The 14,974-nt window shown below is 36.8% G+C and overlaps 2 protein-coding genes and 1 pseudogene across 3 annotated transcripts in view; all 3 read left to right on the forward strand.

The window, feature by feature from the left end:
- The window catches only part of LOC146475649 (ras-like protein 1), a 491,817-nt pseudogene that overhangs the window by 404,873 nt on the left and 71,970 nt on the right, over positions 1 to 14,974 (forward strand). The gene's annotated exons all lie outside the window — the stretch shown is intronic.
- Positions 1 to 14,974, forward strand: part of LOC146475652 (uncharacterized) — a 417,346-nt gene that overhangs the window by 316,962 nt on the left and 85,410 nt on the right. The window lies entirely within an intron of this gene.
- LOC146475656 (uncharacterized) lies at positions 2,981 to 12,174 on the forward strand. Its single transcript, XM_085115952.1, has 6 exons — positions 2,981 to 3,088; positions 5,136 to 5,157; positions 6,080 to 6,250; positions 8,745 to 8,867; positions 9,922 to 9,992; positions 11,925 to 12,174. Exons 1-6 carry the CDS (start codon positions 3,005 to 3,007, stop codon positions 11,937 to 11,939), a joined length of 486 nt encoding a protein of 161 aa, XP_084972078.1. The 5' UTR covers positions 2,981 to 3,004; the 3' UTR covers positions 11,940 to 12,174.

The following is a 14,974-nucleotide window of genomic DNA, read 5'->3' on the forward strand; positions in this document are numbered from 1 at the left end:
TTCCAACTCCATTTTACTCGTGGAAACTGTAACCAATTCCAGTTGTATAAGTGTGAAGCAGCAAGGCGACAGCGAACCTGACAATATGGGCTTTTGTTGCTTTCATTATGATCAGCCGTCAAAACTGAAAGCACATTAACGATATGGCAATAAAACCTAAGAGGTAAAAACAGTTTCCTTCCGCAAAATGGTATGATGACGTCAAATGGCGTGGGCATTGCGTCATTGAACGCCATCTTGACTTCCATTTCCAAAAATCCAAGATAGCGAGTTCAAGATGGCCGCCTTTTGGCAATCACAATGTCATTACAACGCTAAGTGCTGTCATCACTTCTCATTGTGGACGTCTAAAGAGACCTTTGTGGACGTACTATCTCTCCTCCTAGTCTCAATGTCATAGCGCTTGTATTCTCGCAAAGTTATGGAGGGGGCAGAATCCCAGACGCCAACCTCCCCCCCCCCCCCCTCCCCACCCCATCCCAGCCCCACATGGCAGAAAAACCCCGGTCTAGATAAAGTTAAAGGGAAATTAACGAAATTAACGATAAAATCGAACGACGTTTTGAAGTCGTCATAACACCGTTTTCCAATTTCAACATGATTAAAAATGAACTGTGACAAATAGTTGAAAATTCATTTTTGGAAAAAGGGATCAAACTTCGGCATGATTTGGGTGTTGCGTGTTAGCGGTACGTCGAACTAAACAAAACACTCAGCAGTGGAACACCATAATCATCTGTAAGGCTCGTTGAAGACGAGCGGAAGAGTGAGGATGTAAGATAAATACTCACCCTCGTTGTCAGACACTGAGGTAAAAAGCTGTTTTAGTATTTACCAAGCAAGTGGATAACAAGATGCAGTGCCATTAGTCACTTTATTTCTAAGAGATACTGGCAACAACAAAAACTTACGAAAACCAGCCCCCAGTTGTTCAAAGAATGGATAACTTTTTCCACTGGATAAGTCGCTATCCAGCGGAGCAAATGTGATCCAACCAATGCTTTTGGCAAGTTTTCCACACAATCTCATTCTTAAATTTGACATATGCCTCTATTCTTCACAAATTATAGGACTATCGTAAAAATCTTGCTCACTTTTTATCTGCAGGATAGCGAACTAGCAATAAATACTTGCAACTGCAAAAGTAACAATACTCACTAGAGTTTGAGTAGTCAGTAACTATCTACAGGTCTTCCTGTATTTTCAGGTCTTTGTATTTCGACTACTGATTCAGAGAACCACTAAAAATTTTACAGATATCATCTTCCATGTTTCTCACAATTATTGGAGTTTTTTATACATCTTTTGTTTAACGTACTTCTTCGCAGGATGTGAGAGAACTAGAACTATAACAATATTTTGACTTATTATTTTCTTAACCATGCTGACCACTCTGTGAAAAGAACTCCGTCTATGCCTTAAGAAGAGTTCAAAAACTCGTTAACAATTCATAAGCCCATTGACCTATCAAATGGTCGATAAAACATCACGTGCATTGGTTTTAAAACCCGATAAAATTTCCTCCTTATTAGTATGCGGTTTTTAATGTTTTTCTCGTATGCTTATTTCTAACGTTCACAAAAGCATCATTGTTATGAACTCTCTTGACACACGCTTTTCCAGGAATGTTTTTGAAGCCGTTCAAAAAACTCGCAGCACATGTTTTATCGGGTCTTAAACCATTCGACTGTGCTTCGTGGTTTTAAATCCCGATAAAAAACTGATGCTCGTGTTTTAAACATTACATAAAACACTGCTGTTCGTGTCTTACACTTTACATAAAACGAAAAGGTGTGAGTGTGTGTAGATGGCAGGTAAGCGAACAAAAAGTCGGAAATCTTCACCAAAATGACGGCATTATTCTGACGAAACATACTTTTTTTAAAATTTGATAACTTGTGATTCCAGACTATGACTTTAGATGTAATAGCAATAAAAGACCCTACGTCAGTGCGAATAATGAAAAAGCGGCTGGCACTATTGTGTTGACACAGAAAATAAACATTCAATTTCGGACATGTATGAATTTTAATCCTAATTGGATGTCGGATGTTTAGATTTCTTTGACGTAAACGCAAAAATGATTTGTGAGCGAAATCTATCCATATTCTCAAGGATGCCTTAATTGTTTGCTTAATGTAAAAAAAGCTGCTTCTTTCAATTTTAAGGGTTTTTTAATTTGTGGTCATGGTAGTGATGGTAGATTAACCTTTAGCGAGAATATTAATCTGTTTTAAACACGTGACTCACGGTTACACGTTCACTTTAGTAATTATTAAGTGATAGGAGAATCTAAAACTAAGTCACTTTTAGAAGCATTAATGCAGTTATAGAAGCCTCGCAAACGGAAATTTTTTTTTTCAAAGAATCAAATTCGTCAGATATTTCCAACATCTAATCAATTAGACACAGATGAATAGAAAATGTGTTGAACGACCAATACAACAATATCCTGTGCAACTCGTTTATGATTTTCCAGGCGCGCATTATTTACAAATCCAAGTTAAGTCAACGGAAAAAAATATTATATTAAAGCCGATACCGCCAGCAATGAAAACACTGATAAATTTCAAAGAAACGAGGTCATGATTTTGGTTTCCAAAATATTTTAATTACAACATGAGGTCTGAAATTAGCGTAAAAATGAAATCTAAGACTAGAATAAAAGAGTCAGAAAATCAGACAGTCATAAGTCATACTATTTTCCTCAAATTATTCTTTGACAAATTCTTGCCAATCAGTCATTAAATTAACAAAAGCAAATAACAAAAAATGATAACAGATTTACGTGAAGCTAAAAGTATCATTATAGTTTATTCAACTGTTCAAACGACAGCTTAAAACAAGTAATGAAAATGGCTTTCAGACGTAAAACTGTCTGTGAATGTGATGGACGTTCTTAAATAATAATAGATTGTAATTAGAATATCTCATTATTTTTTGTGTTAAAGACAAATTAATGAAAAGTGCTAACTCACAACTGTGTGTTGATCGAAGAGACAACATGGTTGTGTACAGCCTTGCCGTCTTTCTATTGATTTCTACCGCTTCGGTGCTAGATGTATCTGCTGGCAGAATCAATCATAAGGTTGGTTTTTTTAAGTCACTTTTGTCATTTTTTTAGTTCTTTGCTATATTTTTGGGTTTGGAACAGAAAAGGCCCCTCGGAATGGACTTTAATAGAAATACGAGGGTTCAGAACGTCCATATTTTCAGAGAGCAAACACATTGGCCAGATTTCCCCCAAACGAAATGAATACTGCCTTTGAAACTGGATAAAAAAACGTTTATTTTGAGCACTGACTTTTAAAACAGTGTCATAATTATTAGTGGAGAGGTGAAATAAACTCGTTTGATGGTAAGATATATACTTCATTTTAATAGACCTTCAAAAAAAGATTTCTAACGATGAATTTCCCGCAATGACTATTCCTCGGCATGGAATGAAAAGATTTCCACCGAGATAACGTTTTAAGATGCAGATGTAAGGTTCAAGAAGAATTTCCGAAAATTCGAGGCCAGCCTTAAAGATTTCACAGAAATTAACGACTGACTGGTTAGGTATTCAGAAAACGACCAAATTAATGACAGCAAAATTAATCGAATCTTTCTTAAGCCTCTGTGTACAATAGGTAGTATAACTTATAAAGAACCACAATATTTTTGTTACGATGTTTTGGTTGATTAAGTGTTTCGGCAGAATCAAACATCTTCATGTAGCAATGACGGTGTGTAAGACATGAGCAAATAATATTGTTAATCTTTTACTGAAATCTTTATTACTTAAGCTAGGAAACTCGCTAAATCAGCAAGAACGTGAACCACTATTATCGATATTTGTTCACAATGCAGTGTATCTGAGCAATACGTAAGAAAGAAAATATAGTAACATCACAGTTAAACACTTTTTTTTTGTAATATAAAAGTATTTTTGCGCATTTTAAGACTGTGTGAAAGCAAATCTTAGCATGGGCTATTTAAATAGTAAAAGGAAATTGGAGATAACCACACATTATTCAGAGATAATTAGCAACAAGCGTTGAGATGCATAACAATATATCGCATTAAGAATTTGTTACTTATTCAGTGACACACGCATACTCTGAAAAAAGAAATTCAAGTTTTCGCAACAAGAGTCGAGCCTAAGACGTTTTTCTGTAAACTAAAGCTTCGTTATCTCAAGCAAATGCTTGTTTACTCCCAATTCTCATTTTCAGTTTCAATAGCACTTGCTAAGATCTTCTTTACACAAATACTCATCAACAATTTTGAAGTAGTAGGTATATAGCCTTCTTAGAAATTATTGTTCCGCGGGCCATCCCGTATGCGCAGAAAGTATGCGCAGCGGCAAAAAGAGGCACCGTCCTTCAAGGTTGTGAAACCGCTAAGCAATCCAACTTAGTGGAAATGTTCTTGATAAACAACCACACGATAAAAAATGGAAAAAATGCAGGATACAGTACCGAAAAAAATTGCTTGTTATGCAAAGAAATTCACATCATTCCCAGATAATATCGTAAAGTTTTTAGTTTTGTCCCATTCAAGGGCAAAAAAATAGTAATTTCCTTGTCTGAATGAGGAAATTGATGGTTTTCTCCCATAAACCACAAAGTACAAATTGCATCATTTTAAAACTATTTTGTTAAAACCTCCGATATGTCTGGTTTCTTTATAATTAAATATATGAACCATGATTTATATTCACGCCCTTAATTAGTCAATACCCGTTTTATTGTGAATATTTTCCGACGAATAAAAGCAAATGAAAAACTAGAGAAAGTTCCAAGCCATCCCAACACAATGTACTTCGCGTGTTAAGTTCTCACTTTTATATTTTTCCCAAGCAAAATAATTGGCAGTAATTCGGATCTGTGCAAATGTTAGCTTCACTGCTAAATGAGCTAAAATTGATGTAAGTGTTTTATGAGCTTTTATCCTCTTGTTGATAATAATTTTGGTCAATACATTGTTGAAGATGTTTTGGATCCACTCCACGGACAATGTTGCAATGAATGTTACCATCAATAAGCAGACAGGGCAAAAAACATAACTAACATGAAAATAGCCCAGAATATGAAGAGATCACTGATGTTTTTATATTTATTTATTTATTTATTTGTTCTTTAATCTGTTAGATCATAGAGAAGAGATCATATGGTAAGTTTCAAAAAGTCATTAATAAATCATAAGCTCATTGACCTATCAGATGGTCAATAAAACATCACGTGCAGAGGTTTTAAAACCGGATAAAACCTCCTCCTTATTAATATGCGGTGTTTAATGTTTTTCTCGTATACTAATATCCAACGTTCACAAAAGCATCATTGTTATGAATTCTCTTGACACAAGCATTTCCAGGAATGTTTATGAAGCCGTTCAAAAAACTCGCGGTACGTGTTTTATCGGGTCTAAAACCACTCGGCTGCACCTCGTGGTCTTAAACCCCAATAAAACACCTCAGCTCGTGTTTTAAACATTACATAAATGCTATATATAGTTTCCTGTACCTTATTTACAAACGCCACCGTATTTTAATTTCACAGGAATAAAACTTTAGGCGCGGAACATTTGTTTCAAAACTTCTTTCAACCCAGATCAGTACTGAGGCTGCGAAGTCGGTCGGTTCAAAAACCTTTTCTGTTGCATCTTTTCCGAGTGAGGTCATAATAAATATGATCAATTTCACACAAATCACAGTACATCGCGAATTTTCATAAATTTAGTTCGCACAGTGCTTCTCACTGGTTTATTCTTGCTTAAAAACACAATTTTACCCAATGTTTTAGTATCTTTCCACCCATCCCGGAGTGGGTCAAATTATGATGTTTGGTAAAATGTTTAGGAATTGTATTAGCGTAAATCAACTTGGGACTTTCTCACTGCTTTCCCGAGTTGAATGCGAGAAGTGATAATCCAACACTGTTGTTCATTATACAAATTAAGACTTTCGTCATCATCGTCATCGTCATAATCATCATCATCATCATCATCATCATCATCATCATCATCATCATTATTATTATTATTATTATTATTATTATTATTATTGTTGTTGTTCGCTAATTATTCCCTTGCACAGATTATGAATGTAATAAGAAGGTAATTAGCCGTAACCCTTGCGAGAAAGTGGCATGTCCTAAAGGAAAGCATGGTCCACCTGAATACCTGTATTACCAATGCACTAAGATGCCGGAAAACTGTCCCAAAAAGGAAATTGACCCAGCAGCGGAATGCTGTCCAGAAACATGCAGTAAGTCGCTTCAAATAATAATGTTTTTTTTGTATATTTTTTAAATGAATTAGTGATTGAGTTGTTAAGGACGGTGCCTGCTTTTGCTACTGCGCATACGTTCTGCGCATCTCGAGATATTCGGGTTTCCTATGGGTGGTAATACAAATACAGGGATATTTTCGCCGGGTTAAAACTATGCGGAGAAAACAGACCTTTGCAAGTGCCCTAGTTATCTATAAAGAAAACTGAGAGTAACCATGCATTTTTTAGAGATAATTTATGTTCAATTTGGGAAAAAATTCCGCACATTGTTTTGTATTTTGGCTCTTTTTGGAATTCTGGTTGCTTAATTATCTCTAAAAAAAAAATGCGTGATTACCCCCAATTTTCTTTTTGGATTCTAATTGCCCTTGCATAAAATACCTCTGTATAAGCAGGCACCGTTCTTAAAATTTAACATAATTTACTTTTATTACAATTGAAGTATTTTTTTAATAGATCATTTCCTAGTTGCATTGAACGTTATTATAAAAGCGAGGCTAAGTGCAAAGTTTTTAGTTATGAAAATTAGTTTTCATTCATTTGCAAACAAACCTTATTTTCTTATGAAAAGTTTTGCACTTAGCCTCGCTTTCAAAGTGAGGTTCACAGCAACTCGGAAATGGCCTATTCAGTATAACTCAAATTAAATCGGCCGTAGATGACTGTTTTTGGTACATCGTCTTCAGAGACATCTTTTCGCGTCACTCTGTATTTTTTAATGACAAGGTTAGTTTTATCAATTATCCTTTATAGTTTACAAGCGCATGCATCTAAGGTATTTTGCAAAACACAATCTCTTTTCCAGGCACCACTTCCTGGCGTTTCTTTGTTTCTAGCGAGGTTTAACTTTTCGAAGTTGTCATCAAGGTTCTCCAATACTGCGAGCTATGGCGTGCTTAGAAACTATTTGCATAAATGTAACACCTAAAAATCTGATCGCAATCTCAGGCAAATTTAATGAATAGTTTAGTAACAGCCTTCTTAAACTCAATTATAATTCATAAAGAGGAAACAAAGAAAATCAATACTGTGACGGAAATTTGGAAAAGTGATCTTAATTATCAAAAAAATTGATGAATTGCTTCCTTTGAATTTCTCCGAGAATTTTAAATGGTTTAAGAAGCTATATCAAATACACTCGAAAGAGTGTTTCATCCGATTATTTTCCAAACATCTAGAAGTGAACTGAAACAACAAGGCGCAGCCGAGTATTGTGATCCAACTTTGCGGTGTTTGGAAATTGGGTGCAGCATTGTTCCTCATTTTTTTCATATATCATTTAACCCAACTTTTATCCAATTCAGAACTAAAATAACCTGGGTTTCAATTTTGAGATCAGTGATATGTCTTTTTCAAACAGGTTGACATGATGAAAACTAGAAGGGTGTGTTATATATGTATAAAGTAATCTCAGGTTAAAGTGTATCGGTCCGGACATAGTTAATAAAAGGCAATGGTTATGAAGCTTGACAAACTCCTTTGTTATATGTTTTTGTTATAGCGTTTTTGGCCTTGACCGTGCACAAACTACAGGCCCGTAGCGAGGGGAGGGGCAGGGGGGGGGTGGGGGGGGCTTGAGCCCCCCCCCGAATTTTTGGAAGTTAAAAAGCAATGTGCCCCAAAATAGTACTAATTAAAACAAATTAATGTTGAATTCTGACGCTCACTTCCTTTTTACTACCTGTCAGTTTCCTTCGCTAACAGGCACTCCTATCTTGTGAATCGGCGGTGATAAGAATCAAAATGGATTGAAAGCTGTCGAAATAAAATACATATTTTCTAAGACATCCGCCCATTTTAAGCAATACAAATGTCCTTAGTTTATAACAATTGAGTGTTTCCGCGTTGTCACACAAAAAGCCACACAAATATGTCCTCAAGACCAGAGGAAAAAAAGTCTCCTGCAGTCGGATTCTTACTCTCCGATTCCAAATTTAAAAAGAGAAAGAAAAATTTGTCGTCTTTTGTCTACGTCCTCCTTCAAACGTGAAATTAGGAAACTTCACGTAGCAGTCCACGTAAAAGAAAAGGCAAAAACATGTACCTAAGAGTGTGATGCAGGTGCAAAGTTATTGTTTTACTCACTAAATCCACCGGGTTTTTTATGTTCTCGTTGCATCTTTAACTCCCAAATCAGTCTGTTTTGAGTGACGGGGGTGGGGGGGGGGGGGGGGGGGTGGTAGTTTTGTTTCACCATTTTGCTAAGCCCCCTCAGTTGTTTTAGCCTTGCTACGGGCCTGAACTACAATAGATTTCGAACTCTGTTGAAGCAACTGACCAATAGAAACGTTCGTGCTAAGATATTCAACTGTGTTGTGAACATTTAAAACAAACGATTGTGCACGGTCGCGGCCCTTCCAACATAAACTGCAGCACCATTGTTTTCATGGCAAAGTTTCATAACCAGTCCCTCAATTAACTATGGTCCGGATGAACACACTGCTTAAACCAGCCCATTTCTTGTCAACAGTTTGCAGTGACGGTAATCGAATGTATTCAGCTGGTGAGAAATTTGAGTTTTCTAAAGACGGCCAACATTACAGCTGCGAGTGTGGATCAAATGAAGTACCATCCTGTCAGCCTATCTTCATAGGTAAATACGCAACAGTAAATTAAAACTTAATGACTGGTCTCGAGGGAAACACCTAATATTATTTCTCCGGGGACTAGTGCAGGACCATTTGGGAACAAAACAAACAAGTCTTAAAAAAAAAACTCGCTAGAACCTTATGACAACATCACACTCCGTCGCAAGTCCCTCTTACGTCATAGTTTTCGCACTTGCACACGCTCATGGCCCTTGGAACTTGGGGAGAAGGGATGACGCAGTATTGAGAGCACTGGTCTCTCACTGATGTGGACCGAGTTTGATTCCCGGACTCGGCGTCATATGTGGGTTGAGTTGGTTGTTGGTTCTTTTCCTTGCTCCGAGGTTTTACACTGGGTTCTCCTTTTTTTCCCCTCTCCTCAAAAATCAACATTTTCAAATTCCAATTCGATCTGAAATCACAGGGCTACAGGTTTGTCAGTTGTAAAAGACTGTTAAGTGTCATCCTCGTTAAACAAAGTTGATTGATTGATTGTTTATTTGTTTGTTTGTTTTTGATTAATAGATTGATTGATTGATTGATTGATTGATTAATTGATTTATTGATTTATTTATTGATTGATTGATTGATTGATTGATTGATTAGTTGATTGATTGGCGGCAAATAGTTCTATAGTTAGATGTCATGTGATCATGAATTAGTTAATCAACGCATGCGCTCAGGCTGCAAAAACCTTTACTAATTAACAATGATAGCTATATTGCATAAGTCTGTTATAAACATCTTCACTAAGAACATTCAAAAATATCGTTTCATGGCAAAGTTAATCTACAAGAACAAGGCAGGTTAAATTTCCAATATCACTTTGAAGATGACTACAACAATAAGTGCTTTCTTTGAAAATACTTTTAGCCTTTGAAAAGTTTCAGATTCGAACTATTGAAAAATGTTTACAGCACGACTACTGTTACAGGAGTCAGCAAATAAAACCCAAACGTTTGAAATTATTCACTGTTCGTATCCTACTGTGATCTGATTGGCCAGTGTTTAGTAGTCGCACTGTAACAGTAACTTCTGATGAGTATAATTTCTTCTCAGTCCCACCAAAGGAACCCAGGCCCCCACCAGTTTTCCCTCCGCCTGGAGAAGTTCCCACCGAAAGAGACGCGGTAAGTGCCAAAGGGCTGTTCATCGACAAAGAATTTTTTTTAAATTTTCCTTTCTAATATTTGGCATTGGTGACCGCCGAGGCCATACGGAGTGAAAGGGGAAAGGATGGCTCAGGCTTTTTAACCTATATAAACCTTTTCCATAAATGGCTGCTGATAAATAATTTTTTGTTTGCATTAAAATTACCTTTACCAGCGCCGTAAGCATTTGAAAAATTCAATAGAATTTTTGCTCTAAAACAAGATTAGTAGCGCTAATTAACATATATCGAAAGGAGTAACAAATTGGCCGCCATTTATGAAAAAATGTCTATGGAGCGTTGCTCAAACGTACGACGCACACGCAATCCCACCATAGTTTTAAAAACAATACAAATGCCATATTATGAATGGTGTTCATCATCTTGGTTCGAAATGATAGGTGAGTTTAATCGTTTGTCTCACAATTCAGTCACATAGATGTGGATCGCGACGTTTCGACCATTATATTCGCAAATACTAATACCATACACCACATGTCGTCAGCTACGTTCATCATCAAAAAGACGTATTTTTAATCTACCTTTTAATTTGAAAACTTATGGCGCAAGATCTTTCTCCATGGCATCCCCCTCACTTTGGAATGCGCTGCCATTTAATATTAGGAACAGTTCTTCGGTGCCCGTTTTAGAAATAAACTTAAAACTTTTCCTTTTATAAAAAGCATTTCAATAACCTTTTAGTTAAGTTCTTTGTTGTTATTCTTGTAAAGCGCCTTTAAACTAATTATTATTATGGCAGTAAAAACTTCTGGATGCCCAGATATCCTAAACAATGATTGGGCGGCCTGCCGTAGCCAATCAATGCAACGACCAAATTCCTTACAATTAAAATCCCAACTCCTGATCATAAAGATCCTAGTAATTAAATTCTAAAACTTTATACTATCCATAAAATCCTCAATCTATTATTATTATTATTATTATTATTATTATTATTATTATTATCATTATTATTATTATTATTATTATTATTATTATTATTATTATTATTATTATTATTATATTGCTGGTCTTTATCAGGCGATAGTGTCGACTGATTGCGTAACAGTATAGGTAGCACCTCAGTTTGTGTTGATTGAACACGATAGAGACATATGGCTTGTCCAAACCCAATCCTCCGCCGTTTCAGAGCGCGACAAAGCGACAGGTCACTATCCGCTCTGGGATGAGGTTACGTTTATTGACCGAGACCCACATTGGTACAGTCGTAGGGTTAAAGCGGCTATTGACGTAAGAGTTCACCCTGACAAAATCAACAGGGATAATGTAATTAAAATTCCAGAAGCATGGATGCCAAGGATCAAACAACACAGCAGCCTATCAGTACCAAGGCGGACAATTTCTAGTCTGAACTACAAGGATAGGAATCCTCCAATCAACCTAAGAGGCCTAAGAGCCTAATCAACACAAACCAAGGTGCTACTTATAGTGTTATGCAATCAGTCGACACAATTGCCTGATGTATAACAGTCAAAGCGTTGCGATCACATCTATGTGGCTCAATCGTGAGACAAACGATTAAACTCAGCTATCAATACAAATGCCAGTTCGTTTGCGTAAACGAAATGAAAATGATATGTTGTTTAAAGACTCTCCAAGAAGCCTTTTGACTAGAAAAGCAGTGAAAAATTAAATCAGGAAAACATAACAAGCCCTTTCTCCTCCCCCCCCCCCCCAACTTTAGACTCATGACCCCACTATTGCCATCGCTGACAAAGGGCAATCTTTAGGCAGAGTGCTGGTGTATTAGATGATGCAACCCCCTCCCCTCCCCCTAAGCTTTAACCCACGGCAGGGCGTTGAAATGCAGGTTAAAGGCAAACCAACCTGAAGACTTCTAGTGAACACTTTGGTAAAATCAGCTCAGATGTATGTGTTTATTTTTTCCTAGGCGCAAAACGAGTAAATAAGGCCGCAATCTCCTTATGAGGTCTGGAAAAAGCAATCAAGATTGCAACTTACCATTCACAGACTAACACTTTAGTGAATCGATTAAAGATATGTAAGTCAAACAGGAAAAATGATAACTAGTTAGTGTTGAGGAACTTGGTTGAAATAAGTTGTTTAGCTAGAAAACATGAATGTAGAACTTTGAAAGTCCCAAGTAAATAATATAAACAGCAAAGCAATGAATCAGTGTATCTGGTGCTTATGAAAGTGCATATGTGGTGCCTTCTTCAAAGGGGAAATATCTGGTAAATTTAGCGGAGGGGCTCGGGGGCCCTGCTCTCCCCTCCTTGATTTTATGACCGGAACCGATCTTCACCCCCAGAACAAATACCCGCTGGTCCCAACACCCCCCCCCCCCCCCCCCTCCTCAGAACCGAGAAATGCAGAATAAATTTCGAGTGCCGCAGCGAAATTTAATGAAAGATAAAGTAAGGGAACAAACGCCGCGTATTATGTGACTACAAGAACCAATGAGAGCGCGCGTTTTGATGAGTGACGTCATGGTTTTGAGACAAACTACAGTGTTAGTCACATTAGATGGGACAGATCTCGCCACCCTGCCCTCTCAATGTTGGTTCACAAGGTTTGCTTAAAAAATTCCAAAAAAAAAAAAAACAACATTGAGAGGGAGGACAGGAGCACGAGAGGGACATTTTCGACTTGGTTGTGAAGTGTCACAACTAAACTTGCCTAGGACTGTAGATCGAGACGACAGAGCCAAGTGTTCACGTCCTGTGTGCCCTGGGGTCAGTGAGTCAAAAACACCTTTTTTCGTCCTGTGTGCCCTGGGGTCAGTGAGTCAAAAACACCTTTTTCCCCATTTCTCTGAACATTGTTTTGTGTACACTTTATTTGCGTGTTTTTAGCTCGTGAATGCGCGCATGCGCAATGAACGAGTAATAGCGATGGCTGACTGTTGACTTGGTTGGTTGGTTCTGTCGTTAACTTTCGGGCGTGCGCAGTGAATTAGTTTTAAATTCGTAGGCTCTGGGAACGAGGATGTTCAATTAGTGGAAAAAACACGCGAACATTTTTTGTCCACGACGCATCAGGATATTCTTGTTCAGTATGTGGAGAATAATTTGACGATCATTTAGTGCAAGAATGGAGATTTTTCGTTAAATCAGAGCAAAGTTACAAGTTTTTTCAGTTTTTCAGAAAGTCCTGGGTCGTAAACTCAATTAGTGAAAAAGAAAAAAAGAACGTGAAATTTTTTTCACGACGCATCAGAATTCTCTTAATCATTCTGTAGATAATAATTTGACAATCATTTTAGTGTAAGAATGGAGATTTTTCGTTGAATCTGAGCAAAGTTATAGGTTTTTTCGTTTTTTTTTTCACAAAGTGCGGTGTCTTTTAAGAATTAAAACTAATTTAATTTAGAAATAATTTAATTAAAAATAATTTAATTTAAAAGTAATTGTCGGCGTGGACTTTGAATAAACAAGACGCTTTTTAGAGCTTTATCTTTAGCACTAGTGGCCTTATTTATTGTAGGCCTCACTGATTTTTTAACCTATCCTCCCTTCGCGATTGAACTTACTGAATCGTTTAAGTCAGAAAGAATGCGTGATATTGCGTTGCGCAACTTGAAATTTTGCCGCCAAAAAATAGTTCCCGCCAGAAATGTCTTCAGCTGAAAGGAGCACTCTTATTAACTGAAAAATTCACTGCTAATCAACTATTTGCATACATGAAAACTCGACATCTTTCATCATATTTTTCCTTCTCATACAAAAGTATTACATCAAGTAGATTAGTTTGCTAAAAAAATACATTATACATGAAAACTCGACATCTTTCATCATATTTTTCCTTCTCATACAAAAGTATTACATCAAGTAGATTAGTTTGCTAAAAAAAAATAGATTTGCTGTCAGTTTTCACGCGAAAGCGGAACGTGTCATGTCACGCATCAGTGACGTCGTAAACATTATTATGCAAATTTCTGGTGAAATGAACACTTTAAGATCTTGTCAGCTTTCATAGAGGTTTCAAAGGGGAAAAATGTTTCATTTTCGCAATTTAAAACTTGTAATTTGTGGGAAAGCAAAAGGACGCGGTCGATAAATAATTCTTATTTAGCAAGAGCTTGTCATATTTCATTATTTTTACTTGAGGATTACGTGGACTGAACTCCAAAGGAAAAATTACACGCATTTATGTCGGGCATAAAATGTCATGCGATACTTTGTTGAACAGATTTCCCTTTGTGAGATCGGCTTGAAAAGCACAAACCTACCTGGAAGTTAAAAAAAGTATGCCCTACAGTAATTTTGTAATTTTAATTCCCAAAAAAGCTTCACTTGCCATCGGGCAAGTGATGGTCAGAATCCACTAGCCCGATTGCAGAATCCAGTAGCCCCGGACTATCGGACACGAATTTGCATGACGTAGCTGCACATGGCGTGCTTTTATGAACTTCGAATAAAAAAACACGTGATTTTTTTAATCGGTGCATCAGAATAATCTTATTCAATCTGTAGAGAATAATTTGACAATCATTTTTATAGTACAAGAATGGTTATTTTTCGTTACATAATCGGACACAGATATAATTTCTTTTAGCTTTCAAGGAAGTTTCCGTAGCCGTCTAAATTTCAATTACTGATGTGTCATCTGCATTCACGAGTTGGCTCACAGGAGCCTTTGATTTAATATTTATTTTCGAACCAGCGTGTTTGAACGAGCTCAAAACTGAACCAGCGGACATGTTCTTATCGGCTGCTGTTGCTAATTTCGGCCAGTGTGCCATTGTCGAGTAGAGCAGTTTGTTTTCCTTTTTTGTGACCACTGAATTGTGCAAAATTTAATTGAGTGTTTTAAAATGTTTATTTTTTTAATCTTAAAACGGCAAATTGGAGTCTTGAAAGTTCACGCGTGAACAACACAGCTGCTATTTTGATTGATATTTGATCTTTTACGCATAGGACAAAAACCTTGCTTTCTGGCCTAAGACCTATAAATATATGCGCAGACAACGCATTCTGG

The sequence above is a fragment of the Pavona decussata genome, unplaced genomic scaffold, assembly GCF_977016875.1.
Source record: "Pavona decussata unplaced genomic scaffold, jaPavDecu1.1 SCAFFOLD_84, whole genome shotgun sequence".
Taxonomy (NCBI): domain Eukaryota; kingdom Metazoa; phylum Cnidaria; class Anthozoa; order Scleractinia; family Agariciidae; genus Pavona; species Pavona decussata.

Excerpts from the sequence above, each read along its gene's own strand:
- LOC146475656 (XM_085115952.1), top strand. The coding sequence starts at position 3,005 with ATGGTTGTGTACAGCCTTGCCGTCTTTCTATTGATTTCTACCGCTTCG. Across the intron at positions 6,251-8,744 it reads ATGCTGTCCAGAAACATGCA|TTTGCAGTGACGGTAATCGA; the intron begins GTAAGTCGCTTC and ends TCTTGTCAACAG. Across the intron at positions 8,868-9,921 it reads CTGTCAGCCTATCTTCATAG|TCCCACCAAAGGAACCCAGG; the intron begins GTAAATACGCAA and ends ATTTCTTCTCAG.